This window comes from Pleurodeles waltl, chromosome 9 (genome assembly GCF_031143425.1).
Source record: "Pleurodeles waltl isolate 20211129_DDA chromosome 9, aPleWal1.hap1.20221129, whole genome shotgun sequence".
Classification (NCBI taxonomy): domain Eukaryota; kingdom Metazoa; phylum Chordata; class Amphibia; order Caudata; family Salamandridae; genus Pleurodeles; species Pleurodeles waltl.
In genome coordinates, this window is record NC_090448.1 from 391,771,403 (window position 1) to 391,785,385 (window position 13,983).

The following is a 13,983-nucleotide window of genomic DNA, read 5'->3' on the forward strand; positions in this document are numbered from 1 at the left end:
GAGACATCCCTCTGTTTCCTCATTTACCATCTGGTTCATACTGGAGAATCTCACTCATTTTGACCATCCCCTGGTGTCCACTGTATGCCAATTGTACTGTTTGCTTAGGGTGGATAGCATGATCAGGAGGCATTGTTTTGGGAATAGACTTGCCGTGTCATTGATGTTTCCTGACAGCCACAGAGAAGGATTGTCAGCTCATGTTGGCTAGCCAGTGCCTGGCACCTGTTACACTGTAGCAGCTTTTTCCATCTGCTTTCTTAATCCACCTTTAACACTACTTAAGGGTTGAACATCTCTGTGTGATTTTCCCTTCATCCAAAGACCAGTCGTTGAATATCGTATATTATCAAGCTCACACCCTCCTCAATCACTTGGGCTTCCTCCTTTTCTTCGTTCATGTCTGGCTCGATGGGTCTAGATAAAGAGCTATCATGGCCTTCAACTCTCAACAGAAATTGCGCCACATTCTGGTGGTTTGGAAGCTGAAATATAAATTTTTCACTGCACTGTGAGGTTGAGTTGCCGACTTCTGGAAGAGAAAAACCTGATGTTTGTGGTCTGTGGCCACCAGAGTTGGATGTCCATCGATGTAATTATGAAAGTACTGACTACCCCATATATTGCTTCTGACTTATTTTCTGTCTTCTTTTCTATGTGCATTTATCTCTCTTAGATCTATTTTCGCTCTCTGGGGGCACAACAGGGAATGGGCTGTGTGCTGTTGCTTTTGTCTTTTTCCACACCCAGACAAGAGGGCCTGGTGTGAACCAAGAGTGCAGTATGTCTTCTTGGGTCGAAGTAAGCTATCTACCATTGTCCTCTTGCAGTACTACCATATTTTGGAAGGCCCCCTCTTGCTATGGTCCCCAGGTCCGCTTGATGGCATTTTTGTTGAAGTGCCATGGTGGCTCTATGATGGTAGCTGTTAAAACATGAAGCATCTGCAGTAGTTTTCTATGTCCTGGAAACTGATTCTCCAACAATGTCTGATGGCGATGTTTGAGCGCATCTAACTTCTGAGGTTGTGCTTTAAGGCAGTCCATCAAGAACCTGTACACTTAGAACTCCAAGAAACATGTACCTAAAGGACTCCAAGAAAATGTCAGGAACTCTCACCTGTCCTGATGAAGTGCTAGGATATTTTCTTTGAGCTGCTGGAAAATCTCTAAATCTTTATTCATGTTGAGAACTCATTTGGAACCTACCAGAGTTTATCTTTTCAGAAGGATCTTGAAATATTTGTTTCCAAGAAGCTCAAAAAGTTGTGTCATCGGAGACCCAGATGCATGGAGCATGTTGTGTTGTGTGAATTGGGCAGCTGATCAGATGATGTATTAAGATCTATGGTATAGAACTATCAAGCCATGCTGAGGTTTGTCAAGATTTTGTCCACTATGTAGTTGATGTTTCATTTCTACCTTATGGTTCGGTTAGATAACCTTGTGTGCATACATATTCTCACCTGGCTTGGCATGGTACCAAGAAGGTCTTGGACGTTCTTGTTCACCCCTTCAGTATGTCACTGTACTGTGCTGTGGGTAGTAAATGGCTCTGGGAAGTAGCTTATAGATCACAATGATACTGTGGATGCTGTGGGAAACAATATAGGAGCAAGGGTGTGGAATTTAATAAAATATCTACTTGTCCAGGAGACAGGTTGCTTTTTAGATCTACTTGCCCTGTGAAAAAAATCTACTTGTCCCTTTGGTGCCACATAGTGTGGTGACAGATTATGGCAGCAATCTCTTTATGTAAGAGCACTGATAATAGCCTCTCTGATTATGCCAGTGCTACTACTATAGTAGGGCTTGAATACTTGCAATTTCAAACCCTAGAGTAGCAGTTTCCTTATTTTGCCACCTTTCTGCAGAGCTACATACTGGGGCTGGAGGAAGCAGTAAACAATAGTTCCAGGGCTGTAATGCTTTTGAGTCTGCAAACCTACTAACGTGCATGTATTTTTTTTTTTTAAGGATTTTCACCAGCTTTTCTCTAATCTTTTTACAAAATGAGAAAGGTTGGACATTTACTCCTGACAATGGCAGCAGTAGCAGTTCTTCCAGGGTTGGGGGAAAAAAGTGGTTGGAGGGAAAGTAAATTTGTAAACGCTCAATAGATTTTCACATGAGCAAATTTACACATGCATATTTGCTTGTGTTAAACTGCAGTTCACAAATATTTTTCTATGAATACGATTTCCTCAGTCAACTTCTGTAAGTTTTTGTGAATTCATGAAAGACACTGATTCAAAGTCCTATACCATGGGTGCACTTTTGTGACTTTCTTTAAGAATTGGGTCCCTAATTAGGTCTGGCATTAACAAAGACATTTTGTTTTTTTCAATTAAACTTCTATTTCTCTCTTGGCTGGCTTTACTGTGAGTGATCGCATTCTGCTCTTCCACAAGGAGCATATTGGCACACTAAGTAGTTTTGTTCAGTGCGAGGAACTACTGTGGCAATCAGTGGTGTAACAGAACTGGAGGCCCCTACCCTGCAAAAAACAGACAACTAAATCGCACTCCCACCCCCATCCAGACTCACTCAGGGCAGGTGCTGTGCTGAGGGGGCACGTGGGGCCTTCGTTACGCCACTGGTGGCAATGTGTGCTTTTTGAGACCAAAATCTTTTTTTGTTTTCTTTTTGCCAGTGTTTGTTACAATGGTGAGGGCCAGGCAGCTTCCACAACAATAAAGTGTTACAAAAGCCATGTCCAACCAAGACACACATTGATGAAACCAAAAGACTAAAAAAAAAAAAAAATATCTGATCGGTTGGCTTTGCCAGTGCTTGTTTATTTTCATGCTTCCCATAATCTTGTTGTAAATGGTTACACTGATTTTTCATTAGGAATATTTTTGGGAAATACTAGCATGCATCAACACATTTTACTAAATGATGCTTCAAAGAAATAGCACCTAGCATGTCATAGTGGCAAAACGTTTTTTTCCTACTTTAATTTCAAATTAGTATTATTATTATTTTTTTTTACACTTTATTTTGAAAGCAAAGAATAATCACTCTTGATTACAAGCGTCTGCAAATATTTGGATCTAATCAGAGAGCATTCTGGGAGCATTATACTTAGCCTCATTATGTTAAACTTTGCAAACGCATGCACACTTTTTTTTTTTTCTACTGGAACTACTGTCAGTAATGCAGTGTGACTTTAAAACGTTTATTTACAGCGCTTACTCTAACAATGAAGGCTGTCCATTAATGAACCAGAAATACAAGTTCGAACACCATATGGATACACACATTACCTCAACTGCAGACGGTTCCCTTTCCTGTACACTGGGAGCCAAAGGGTTTGTGCTGCAGGGGGTTGGGGCTGCAGGGAGTTGGGGCATCGGTCAATAGGAATTCCATATCCCTGTAGGAATGATGGAAAAGTACTTGCATAAGAGCCAGATGGAAAGCCTGGCATGCCCTTTACATGCATGCACATAAGCTAGTGACGTTCCGTAGTGATGACACTTGCCATATGTGACGTAATGACAAAAGCTTCTGGGCCTGGTTCAAGTCTTCTATCCATTGGATCATGACCGCTTGTGTGAATTCTGTCAGGAAATACTTATTAGTTGATCTTTCACAAACTGACACTGTTAAAACGTCTTTTAGGTCTTGCAGAATCTCGTAAAAAGCGCATCTTTCCTTAGACATTGTGAAAAACAAGGGGGCTCCATGCTGTTCATAGCTAAAGTAAAATTCTGTATCCCAGGGATGTAATAGCAAAAGGCTACATCTAATTGTCTTATTCTTTCACACTGAACTTGAAAACATTTTTTATTATGTTAAAAGGTTTTTTTTCTGTTGTGTGGGTAGAACTCTGGAGGGTAAAGTAGTGCTTTTTGCTAGCAAGAAAAGTATGCAACAGTCGTATATAAGCCAGAAAGTGCTCCAGGGACAAGTAAATAGTTTGATTGAAGGTAGTGACATCACAAGGTTAAGCAGGGGATATCTTAGCCTATTTTTCCATAATTTATTGTATTAACCGTAAGTAAAAACAAAACGCTGGGAAAACTTTTGTTCTCAATAAGCACTGACCTCACTGGTTTTCACATAGAAAATCAGGATCCACTTAGAACCCAAGTATGTAATAATTACAAATGTTGGGATATTTGTAAAAAAAAAAAAAAAAAAATAGCGGATAAGAAATGGAAACAACCCAGAAATACTTGAACATACAAGTTAGCAAAGGCTGACCATGTACTAATACATTTGTCTGAAAAGTCCTCCCTTGAAACATCACTTTATCATATTTTGCAAGAGCTTTTAGGTCTAAAACCGAGTCGTTAAGCATAGGGCTTGCACGTGACTATCATACTCGCAGAATCAATGTAAACGATTTGTACCCAGTATCTTGTCAGCATTATATAATAGACATTCTTGTCTTCCTCCTGTTTGTTGAATCACCCAGCACAAGTCAGGTTCATACCATGCCAAGGCTGACATACTGATGAGAGTCCAATAATGACTGAAGTTATACATAAGTAAAGTAGTAAGATTTTAACTTGCTTAAAAACACCCTTTGAATCACATTCAAGAAAAAAAGTTAAAGTGAAATTCTAGGTAGGTCTTCTAAAGCTTTGAAACCGAAAAAAACAGTGAAATTCGACAATTATAATTAACTGACCTATGTGTAACTTGCTCTGTTATGATGCACTGCTTAGTACCTCACGCATTGCATCACTGATGTAGTCTGTAATCTATGGCAGTACAAGCTATACGTAGGTCATTTACGTATATCTGGTGAATTTCAGTGTATTTTTTGGTTTTGGAACGTTTCCTTTTTTTTAGATGAGAATTTGTACGTATAACTCCACTTTCACATTTGTTTTTTTCTGGTTAATATCTAAGTTTTTTTTTTTTTTTTTTTTTAAACAAAAGTTAAAATCTTACTATCTTACTTGCGTATAGCTCCAATTTGACCTTTAAACTTTGTTTTACAAAGAGTGTAACAAAACTTCGAGGGTTGAATACTCTATATAATAAAAGAATGTACTGTAGTACATGGAAGCCAATACACGTGTGATATCTTGCACTCTACTCTATCCTCCACAGTCCTTCATTGAGAAATATCTTTTTAGAATGAATAAATAAACTGACGCCGTACAAATGCATACATAGCTTGAGTAACACCCATTTTTAGGTTTCATTGAGTCAAATCCAAAGCTTTGAATAATGTAGTCTGTATTTCGCTTTTTCAGGCCACAGAAGGTGGTAATTCAGACTCCGATGTTGGTGAGGAAGATTCATCCTTTCTTCAGCCTCGGAGCAGCATCAGAGCCCACAGAGATCAGCAGCTGGGACCAACAGGGCCACACAGCTCACCAGCCAAGGAGACGCCAAAACCCATGGTAAAGGAAGAGGCGAAAGCCCCCAGAACCAGAAGTCTGAGGGGGGTCCGGCAGAAGACCCCAGAGAGCAGCGACTCTGAAAATGAGGCCCCACGGGTGGTGGCAGCAGGTGGCACCCAAGGATCGGTAGGTGATTATGTCCTGGTCCTCTCATGAGTGCACCAGTCCATCCTGTTAAGTAGTCAAGACTCGGTTAGATGTTGCATTTAGACCCAGACCGTCGGGAAATGTATTTGTTTGCCAGTCCCTTTTGCCATTTCCAGATACTCCTCTATGCAAAATAGATATTTTTACTCAGTGGCTTTAGGGTCCTGAATGTTTAAGGTGTAGAGTTGGTCATCAAATAATCCACCAGACACTGAAGTTTTGTAGCAGGGCAGCACTGGCACACTTTAAAGCCAGGACTATAGATGCCACAGACAATTAGAGTGTACCCCAACAGGGAGACGCAAGCCCTACAGATCCAGTTACCATTAGTTTCAAATTCCAGACCCTAAAATATCTTCTAGGCATCACTATTCTTCTAATAAGTGCCCTAATTATCAGACGTATACACAGTTCTGGAATACCTAGGACACCATCCCAATATCCACTGACCCCATGAGTAACTAATGACCCAGCGGATAGGCAATACTGGTCCTCACATTAGACACACATACTCAGAATGACTCCTATTCCCATGAAACTGAACCTTGTCGTCAGCATTGACGCTGAAAGTATCCACAGCCACGTACCGAGGAGGTGAGCGACCTGCCTACTACATCCCTCTCCAGTGTGCTTTGTGCAACATATGGTACATAGAGGTTATGTACAGAGGCTTATAACCTAAAAAATAAAGGGTTTTAACCTGGTTGTTCCCCTCAAGGTCCCCCGAATTTTGCTACAGCGGGTTAGGATCCCATTCAGTAAGGAAAAGGAGGAAGAGGTCGATGAAGAAAAGCCAGAAATCAGCCACAAGAACGATGGGACAAAGGTAAAGGTACATTTGGGAGGTGCACCCAGGGATGTACATTTTACTTAAATGAAGCACTGTCAGTAAGTCCTGCATCCAAGAAGAAATTGTGTGACTGAGCCCTGAGTCTTAGAGGAAGTGATGTAAATTGCACCTCTCCCATTGTCTAAAAACAAGGGATGCCTGTAGAGGAAAGTCCGTGATATGAGTGGCAGAACCAGTTCATGCTTTAATCTCTGGGTGACAAATGACATCAGTAATCACCTGTGTCTGAGAGGATGTGGTGGTCACTGTTTCTCACCTGGGGGGAAGGAATACCACTTACCACCGTGTTACAGAGGCACAAGGGGAACATACCTTAATGGCCCATGCCTGAGAATATAATTGTGTCAATGTTTTAACCTCGAGTTTGAGTGTAAGTGGCGTTACTACCCTATTTGTCTAGTGCTTTAGTTTCTGCGAGACCTGACTCTTTTCTGTGTTCTTTGAGGTGGCTCCTCCTTATGCCAGTCGGGTAGAACCTAAAGAGAGTGAATTGGTCCGACCAAGCCCCGCTGTGCCAAGGAAGAAGAACCTGACAGAACCACAAAAGGTAATCACCCGTGGAGTCTGTGGCATCCTTAACATTTCGGAAGTTGTCTTTATTCCATTGGGAGAAACGAGCCCACTGGCACGAGGAATTATGTTAATGACACTTGGGGAGAATGCGTGATGACTCTTAGGAGGAAGGTGTGTTACTGAGACTCACTGACGACTCGTAAAGGGGGGGGGTCTACTGCGGGCGAGTGCTCTCAGTACGCCTATCTGAGAGGACGCAGCTAGGTCATTGCTATTAAAATATAGGACTCTCTCCTGACACTGAGGGAAAAGTACCGCAACTCACCCTTTCACCGTGGAAAGAAATGTCACTGTCTCTAAAATAAAGCTATAGCCTATGAGAGGTAGTAATGTCAGCAGTTTTTGCACTGAAAGAAAGTGCGATCACATGATCTGACAGTAGAAGTGATGTATCGCACCCTGTTATTGAGAAGTAGTGATGACATAAAATGCCACTTCACTTTTTTACTTCCACCGCATGCCAAAAACTCATTAGGAGGCTCATCCTCATCTCCTGTCTCAGATCAAGGGCTGTCTAATAAGTAGATTCGCTTATTGCAGTAGTCACCTATTAGCATTTATGTTCAACAGTTGAAGAAGCCTTGAACCATAGCAATGTCTGCTCTTCGGTTTGCAGCGTCATCCCCCAAGGGGCTGCAGCATAACTTAAGCCACCCTAAAGGACCCACACATAAAATTGCAAACAGCCTGCCATCGCAGACTGCGTGTCGGGGTGCAGACTCTGAGTGAAAACACAACATGGCACGTTCATTGTGTGCCATGCTAAAGTCACTGCAGGTATTATCTGTAAGTTGCCCCACAGCAGGCCTTAAGAGCCCTGAGGCAGTGTGCCTTATAACACATGTGAGGGCATGGCTGCATGAGCAGATATGCCCCTGTGATGTCTAGTTCTATTGCTAGATATTACAAGTAACCGGGCAGCCATCTTAAAACATGTACTGGACACTGGTCATCATGAGTGACCCAGCTATTTGATGACTGCACAGAAAATAATGGTGTTTGGTATCAAACACCTCCTCTTAATAAATCAATGCTGATGCCAATATTGGATTTATTATGACATGCACCCAGAGGGCACCTTAGAAGTGCTCCCTGGAACCTACTGGTCCTCTGATGTCCTGGCTGACTGGTTTTGACCAGCCTGCCACCACAGACGAGTTTCTGACCCCATGGAGATGAGAGCCCCTGCTATCCGAGGTCAGAAACAATGCCTGCTCTGGCAGGAGGTGTTATCACCTCCGCCAACGGGATGGCTAATAAATCTGCATAGCAAGACCAGTGACTTCAAAGTGCCTGCCCACTTTGGTATGCGATCCCCAGCTTCCCCTAGACCTGAGAGAGGTACCTACCTGCCCTGAGGCCCGTTTGGCACCAGGACAAGTAGGAAAGTTAGCTATGCAGGAGGCGTGTTGCACTGCCAGGCTGGACATACCAATAGGGTGACCAGCCTGAAGGGAATTTGAAGTTGGGGATTACACCTTCTTGTGTGTGGTGGGATTAGGAATACCGGAACAGGGTGATGCCCACTCCCCAAAAGAGAAAGTGGTCATCCAGGGGGTGTAGTGACCACAGGGGTAAGTAGCCCATTGGCTACTAGCCTTCACTCCCCTTAACACCCTTAAATCTAGCATTTAGGTGAGCCCCTGGCACCAGAAAATCAGATCCTGCCGACCTGAAAGAAGAAAGCGAACACTGAAGAGTCACAAAAGCAAGAACAGAAGACCAGTGACTGACTTGGGGCCAACCCTGCCGGCCTGCCTGCTGTCCTCGACAATAACGCCAAAGATGACTTGTTCTGCAGCTGCCTGTGCCTCCAAAAGCCTGGCCAGCCTTCACTCAATGCCCAGGAATTCCCCTGGAAAGTCAGAGCGACTCTCCTGCATCCTGCAGGCACTCCAGAAGAGCTGCGAGGACTCTGGACTGCCTAAACCCAACACCAGAAAGCAACATGGCACGTGTCCCCTAAAATGAGTTGAGGTGGGCTAACGGTGCAGCGTGGTCTCTGACCCTCCAAATCTGAAGCCCACCTTGTGTTTGCCAACTGTGGGCTTCCTGATGCTGCTTGCAGCATCTTTGTGCAGGCACCCTTCACTGCGAGTGTCTGCGGTGACAACCTGATGCCTCAGGACACTTATTCACCCCGCCATCCCGGCTGAGGAGAAAAGGACCAAAGGTGTCCCTACATCCCAGAGCATCATGAGACCCGCGACCCCTTGTTGGTTCAGCCAGACTTGCCCCAAAGTCCCTGCTTGTAGCATCTTTGTGACTGAACCGTTTCCCTTTGAAGTGAATGGGACACCCAATGCTGTAACACCTCTGCACCCAGACGCACCATAGCCTCCCGAAGTGACCTGTTGGTCTGAACTTGAACCTTGCCCATACACACCTTAAGTCCCGGACAACAGTTCCATAAGTCGCTGCTAAGTGCCCAAATGCAGTACGTTTTTCCCCTATAGGATAACATTACCGCACCCAAAAATTGCACTGTCAACTTTCGAAAACTGTAAAAATTTATATCTCAAAGTACTTACCTGATTCTGATGATCTTGGTGTCTAAATTCGTATAGAAATCTGTTATTTTTTATAAATTAGTGTCAGATTTCTTTATTTTGTGTGCCTCGCTTACTGGCTGTGTGTTTGCAGTAAATGCGTAACACTGTCCTCTAATAAGCCTAACTGCTTACCCACACTACCACAAAAGAGAGCTTTTAGGGTTATTATTTTAACACGTGTCAGCCAAAAAGGGTCGCCCTGGACTATCTGCATAGTGTCCCCATAGACTGGTACACTACATAGATAGCCAGCTTCCTGAACCAATACAGTCAAGTCCCTCTGACTGTCGGTGCAGCATAGATAGATGTATCTACAAATGGGATACCCAAGTATAAAAATAAATCCACTTCTAGTTCTTCCTGCTACTACTCACAAATTATTTTCCCTACAGCCCCCTCTTCTCATTAAAGTCTATTTCTAGGGCTCCCTTAATACCAAATGCTACTTCTCGAACTCATTCATAATACTGCTGCTTGGGTACTGTTAGGCCTTCTATTCATCTATCACTTTCCATCTTGCTCAGCTCCATTGGCATTTAATGGCTCGGTGTTCTGTATTAAGAGCCTATCCATTTAGCGAACAGGCACTTTTTGGGCACATGCCTCTAGGAAACCTTTAGTATCACCCTGCCCGGACTCTTCTTGTTGAAGATCCTTAAATAGCAAAAAGCACAGCATGGTGGCCTTTTCTTTTTATGTGCAGACATGGGGTACTCTTGCTACTTGATTTGCACGATTAACAGTCATCTCACCTCTAGAAAACGCCTAATAACATAGCTATTCACTTAAAAAGGTATCTACAATGTACTACATGATTCCTACTAGTGCTAGGACATCATGTAAATGCATAATTAATAAACCTCTATAATAATATAAATAAGTGCTTCCTCAGTCCACATAACAACACTTTTTCGAATCTCCCAAAGCTGCGTCTTGCACCTTCGTCGCCTGGCAGCCATACTCCTTAGGAACGGGCTCCCCATGCACTACTGGTTTAACATTTCTGCAACACATTCTTAGCTTATGTACCCTCTGAAAGTTATATGCCTAGCATTTCTTGGATAGGCAGCTTCCAAAAAAGATATTACCTAATTTTCCTGTGCTCCATTCTAATGTTTCAAGGTGGAGGTTCTTGACCCCCGCAAGCAGTGGACAAAGGACAGCCGATTTCTTCGTCCTGCTGCTGTGGGCCGGAGTAGGACACCCATCAAGCCTAAAAAGGTAAATGTGTGTGTGTGTGTAACAAATGTCACCCATAGCTGAAAGAATCGCAACACCAGGACCATGGGAACCAGTCCGACTCAAGACCCAAGGACCCAAACAAAGGTTCCCAGGACCAGTGTGCCGCTTCCAGTGGAGCCCGGCACCAGAACTAAAGAGGCCTAAGGGAGGACCACGAGAGCCAACCATCAGAGTTCGTGCAATTCAGCCATTCCCTGGATTTCTGCAATATACTTTCTTGTGGGTTTTGCACTGTATTTTTTTATCCTGTATTTGACAGTCATGTAAGTCTTTGAGGATTCTGTGTATCTTTATAGATTTGTAATTAGCTTCATTTAGTGCTTTGTGTCAGGCTAACCTAGAGCAGGATGTCACAAAAATCTAATGCCTGAAAATTTTGAATGTCTAGTTTCATGCATAAAGTTATGAAAGTTATTGACAACAATTATGGACGTGAATTGATAGGCGGAGTGCCAGTCAGATTCCTCCTATCTCGAGCTTTTCAGTTCTAAAACCAATTTAGAAGAGCAGCTCTCATAATATCTAAACACATGGACTGGAGGGGGGAACTCAGGGAAGCGTCAAAGGAAAATAAAAGTGATGTCAGCCAGTTAAGAGTTCCCCTGAGGGTTCAAACCAGCAAGCCATATTTTATACACAGTGCAGTCTCTGGACGTTGTTGACTTACTGACTTTTTCAGAACATAAAAATGCGCAAGAGGGATTACTAGAAGCACTGCATATGAGTTTTTGTTGCCAGTCACTTTTTGATCGCCTCTCTCGCTCTCTCTCATCAGACTTCTTTTACACGCTGGATCTGTTATTTCCTCCTTCCTTGCCTGCTGCTGCTGCCTGCTGCCTGGTACCTGTGGAAGCTGGGCTGCCCTATGTCCCTCTCCGAGTTTCCTAGTCACATCTCATTTTCACACCTTTGGGGAGTTCAGAAGGAACCGTGCACATCTGACTGCAGGTAATATGCAGACAAACACATACATACCCCAGGGTATGGTAGTCCTTACCTGCTACCAACCCATCATCTCTGCCCAATCCACCAACGAGTTAATGCATTGAACTGATTCTTCTGTGTGATGGTTCTTCAAGTCTTTGTCGCTCAATGTCTTGTTTTAGATATCTGGCTCTTGCTTGTTGGGATCCTCAAGCTCTTTTCAGAAGCCCAGCTTCATTTTACTTTATGTTTGTTCCTGTTCATCTCAATTGTAAATAATAATGGGTAGTGTTTACAGTCGTGAACCAGTGTTTTTCTTTATTGGGTTTTAACATAAATTGCACACATACATTAGTAGTTTAAAGAGGTAAGGGACCCTCCCCAGAACACATCTATTAATGTTTTCTCTAATTTTGAGGTCTTGTGTTCGACTCCCAGCGAAGAAAAGACTCGCCCTTTAATCTGACAATGTTGGTTAATTGTGTTCCATTAAACTGGATAATAGTAACATCTTTTATTTACAGAGGTTAGAAGAGGCGAAGTGAGGTGTGAAACAACAAATGTTAATTATTAAGGGGTGTGTGAATTTCCTATTGCTTGACACCCAGGACATATTGTTTGGGTCAACGGCAACAAGTTTTCATGTTTACTTTGTTCTTTGGACAAGTAGGCCCAGCCTCTTAAAGCACAAGCCCTTATCTCCCAGTATCTAATACAGATCTGTGAAAGGAGTGTCTTGAACTAAAGCAAGATGTACATTTTTACAAGTATTTTGTTTAAACTATTATATATGTTTAACACAAAGCCTTTATTATTAGGGTCAGTGCTGTATAGAAATGCACTGCGCTCATCTTGCATGTTTGCAAAATGTAACAAAGTATGCTAGCTTTCACTTCTTCTCTAGAAATGCCTTCTTTAAATCATTTGCTTTGATGTTGCTCGATATCGAGCAGGAAGAGGATACCAAGTAGGAAGATGTATATTCTATGCCAGCCACTTATTAACTTGCTTTGATAATGTGCTTCTATCAATGTCCGTTCCCTGTCATTGCCATCCATGACCTTGACCATTTGAACATACATGGTTGCATAATCTGCCTTTGCAGCAAACAGGCCTCTTTCTCATAGCTATACTGTGGCAGTATAAACTTGCAGCCATAAGGCTTCTGTTGCAGTTGGCTGTGACTATTTCTCCTGCTGACTAAATAAATATGAAGACTTGTCTTTGACCCCAAACAGTAGCCCAGGGCTTCGGGCGATTTGGAATTCCACACCCCAGATTATTTAAGGTTTGGTAGACGCAGAACGATTTCCTGCCCATCCCTATTTAGAGTGAATGGGACATCCACCAATTTATGGCTGTGGTCTGCATCCCCCAAACTCTTAACAGCTCTTTTGATCTTTATCACCCATGGTAGACAAATGCCAAAAGCAATCACTGTCTTCGAAAGCTACTCTGGTCAGGAGGCTTTGCTTTTTTTTAAGGTATACAGCCCGATTCTTTGAGAGACATACAGCTTTTGTCACGTCACAAAGATATGTCCTTATAGACACCAGAAGAGGAACGGTGTCTAAGCTTATCCTACATATCTGTGACAATAGCTACTCCATGGACACAAGCTCTAAAGCAGGTACATTCTGAAATGGTTCAGTGTACTCTTAGTAACAAATACCCTCCATTACTAAATCTCCAGCCTAGTTGAGATAGCCTCTGCTGGTGAGGAATCATAACCAGTTGGACTTCTGTGGCGTGGTAAGACACCTGTGGGTATTTGGCATCACTCTGTATTGTCTTTGAAACGGTTTCTGGTGTTTTCTGCTGGGTAGACGTGCTCCTGTTAACTATGAATGTAGGGAGCTCATGACTAAGAGTGCAGAGGTTACAATTACATATCAGTCGTGTGCACCAAATGGTGCAAAAAAGGTTGCCCTCACATTCGCCTTAAGCCTTGTTGAAGCCCCCAATCGTTTCCCAGGAGAATGCTCTATATTTCCCTCATCTGACGTTTTTTTTAAATTGACAGGAAGATTTGTGCAGAGTATTTAAGCAACCATGAACCGCTCCTTTCTCACTTGCCTCCCTAATTTTGGTTATAGTTTTGTTCTCGTGGAAAGCATCCCAGATGGTTTAACCTATGACCCGGAAGCACCTGTCCACATGTCTGTGTACCAGTCCTGGATGGATCTCATGGATGGCGCCCAGAGCAGTGTGGACATTGCTGCTTTCTACTTCACTCTGCAGGGTGCCGACACAGGGGTACAAGATCCCTCGAGTGAAGAGGTAAGAGTGGAGAGATGCTGCGCAAGGCTCCCCAACTGAAGGGATTTGAG

The 13,983-nt window shown here is 43.0% G+C and overlaps 1 protein-coding gene across 5 annotated transcripts in view; it reads left to right on the forward strand.

Moving 5' to 3' along the window:
- LOC138259377 (5'-3' exonuclease PLD3-like) overlaps window positions 1-13,983 on the forward strand; it is a 106,611-nt gene that overhangs the window by 13,867 nt on the left and 78,761 nt on the right. For 3 of the 5 annotated variants that reach the window (XR_011198712.1, XM_069207074.1, XM_069207076.1), the window contains exons 2-7: window positions 5,216-5,491; window positions 6,231-6,344; window positions 6,808-6,909; window positions 10,610-10,708; window positions 11,505-11,677; window positions 13,750-13,933. Coding sequence is in view for 4 of the 5 variants with exons in the window: in XM_069207074.1 (XP_069063175.1) it covers window positions 5,216-5,491; window positions 6,231-6,344; window positions 6,808-6,909; window positions 10,610-10,708; window positions 11,505-11,677; window positions 13,750-13,933 (948 nt within the window). In the remaining variant the exon portion in view is untranslated. The remainder of the gene's footprint in view (window positions 1-5,215; window positions 5,492-6,230; window positions 6,345-6,807; window positions 6,910-10,609; window positions 10,709-11,504; window positions 11,678-13,749; window positions 13,934-13,983) is intronic. The other 2 variants (XM_069207075.1, XM_069207077.1) reach the window with 2 other exon arrangements.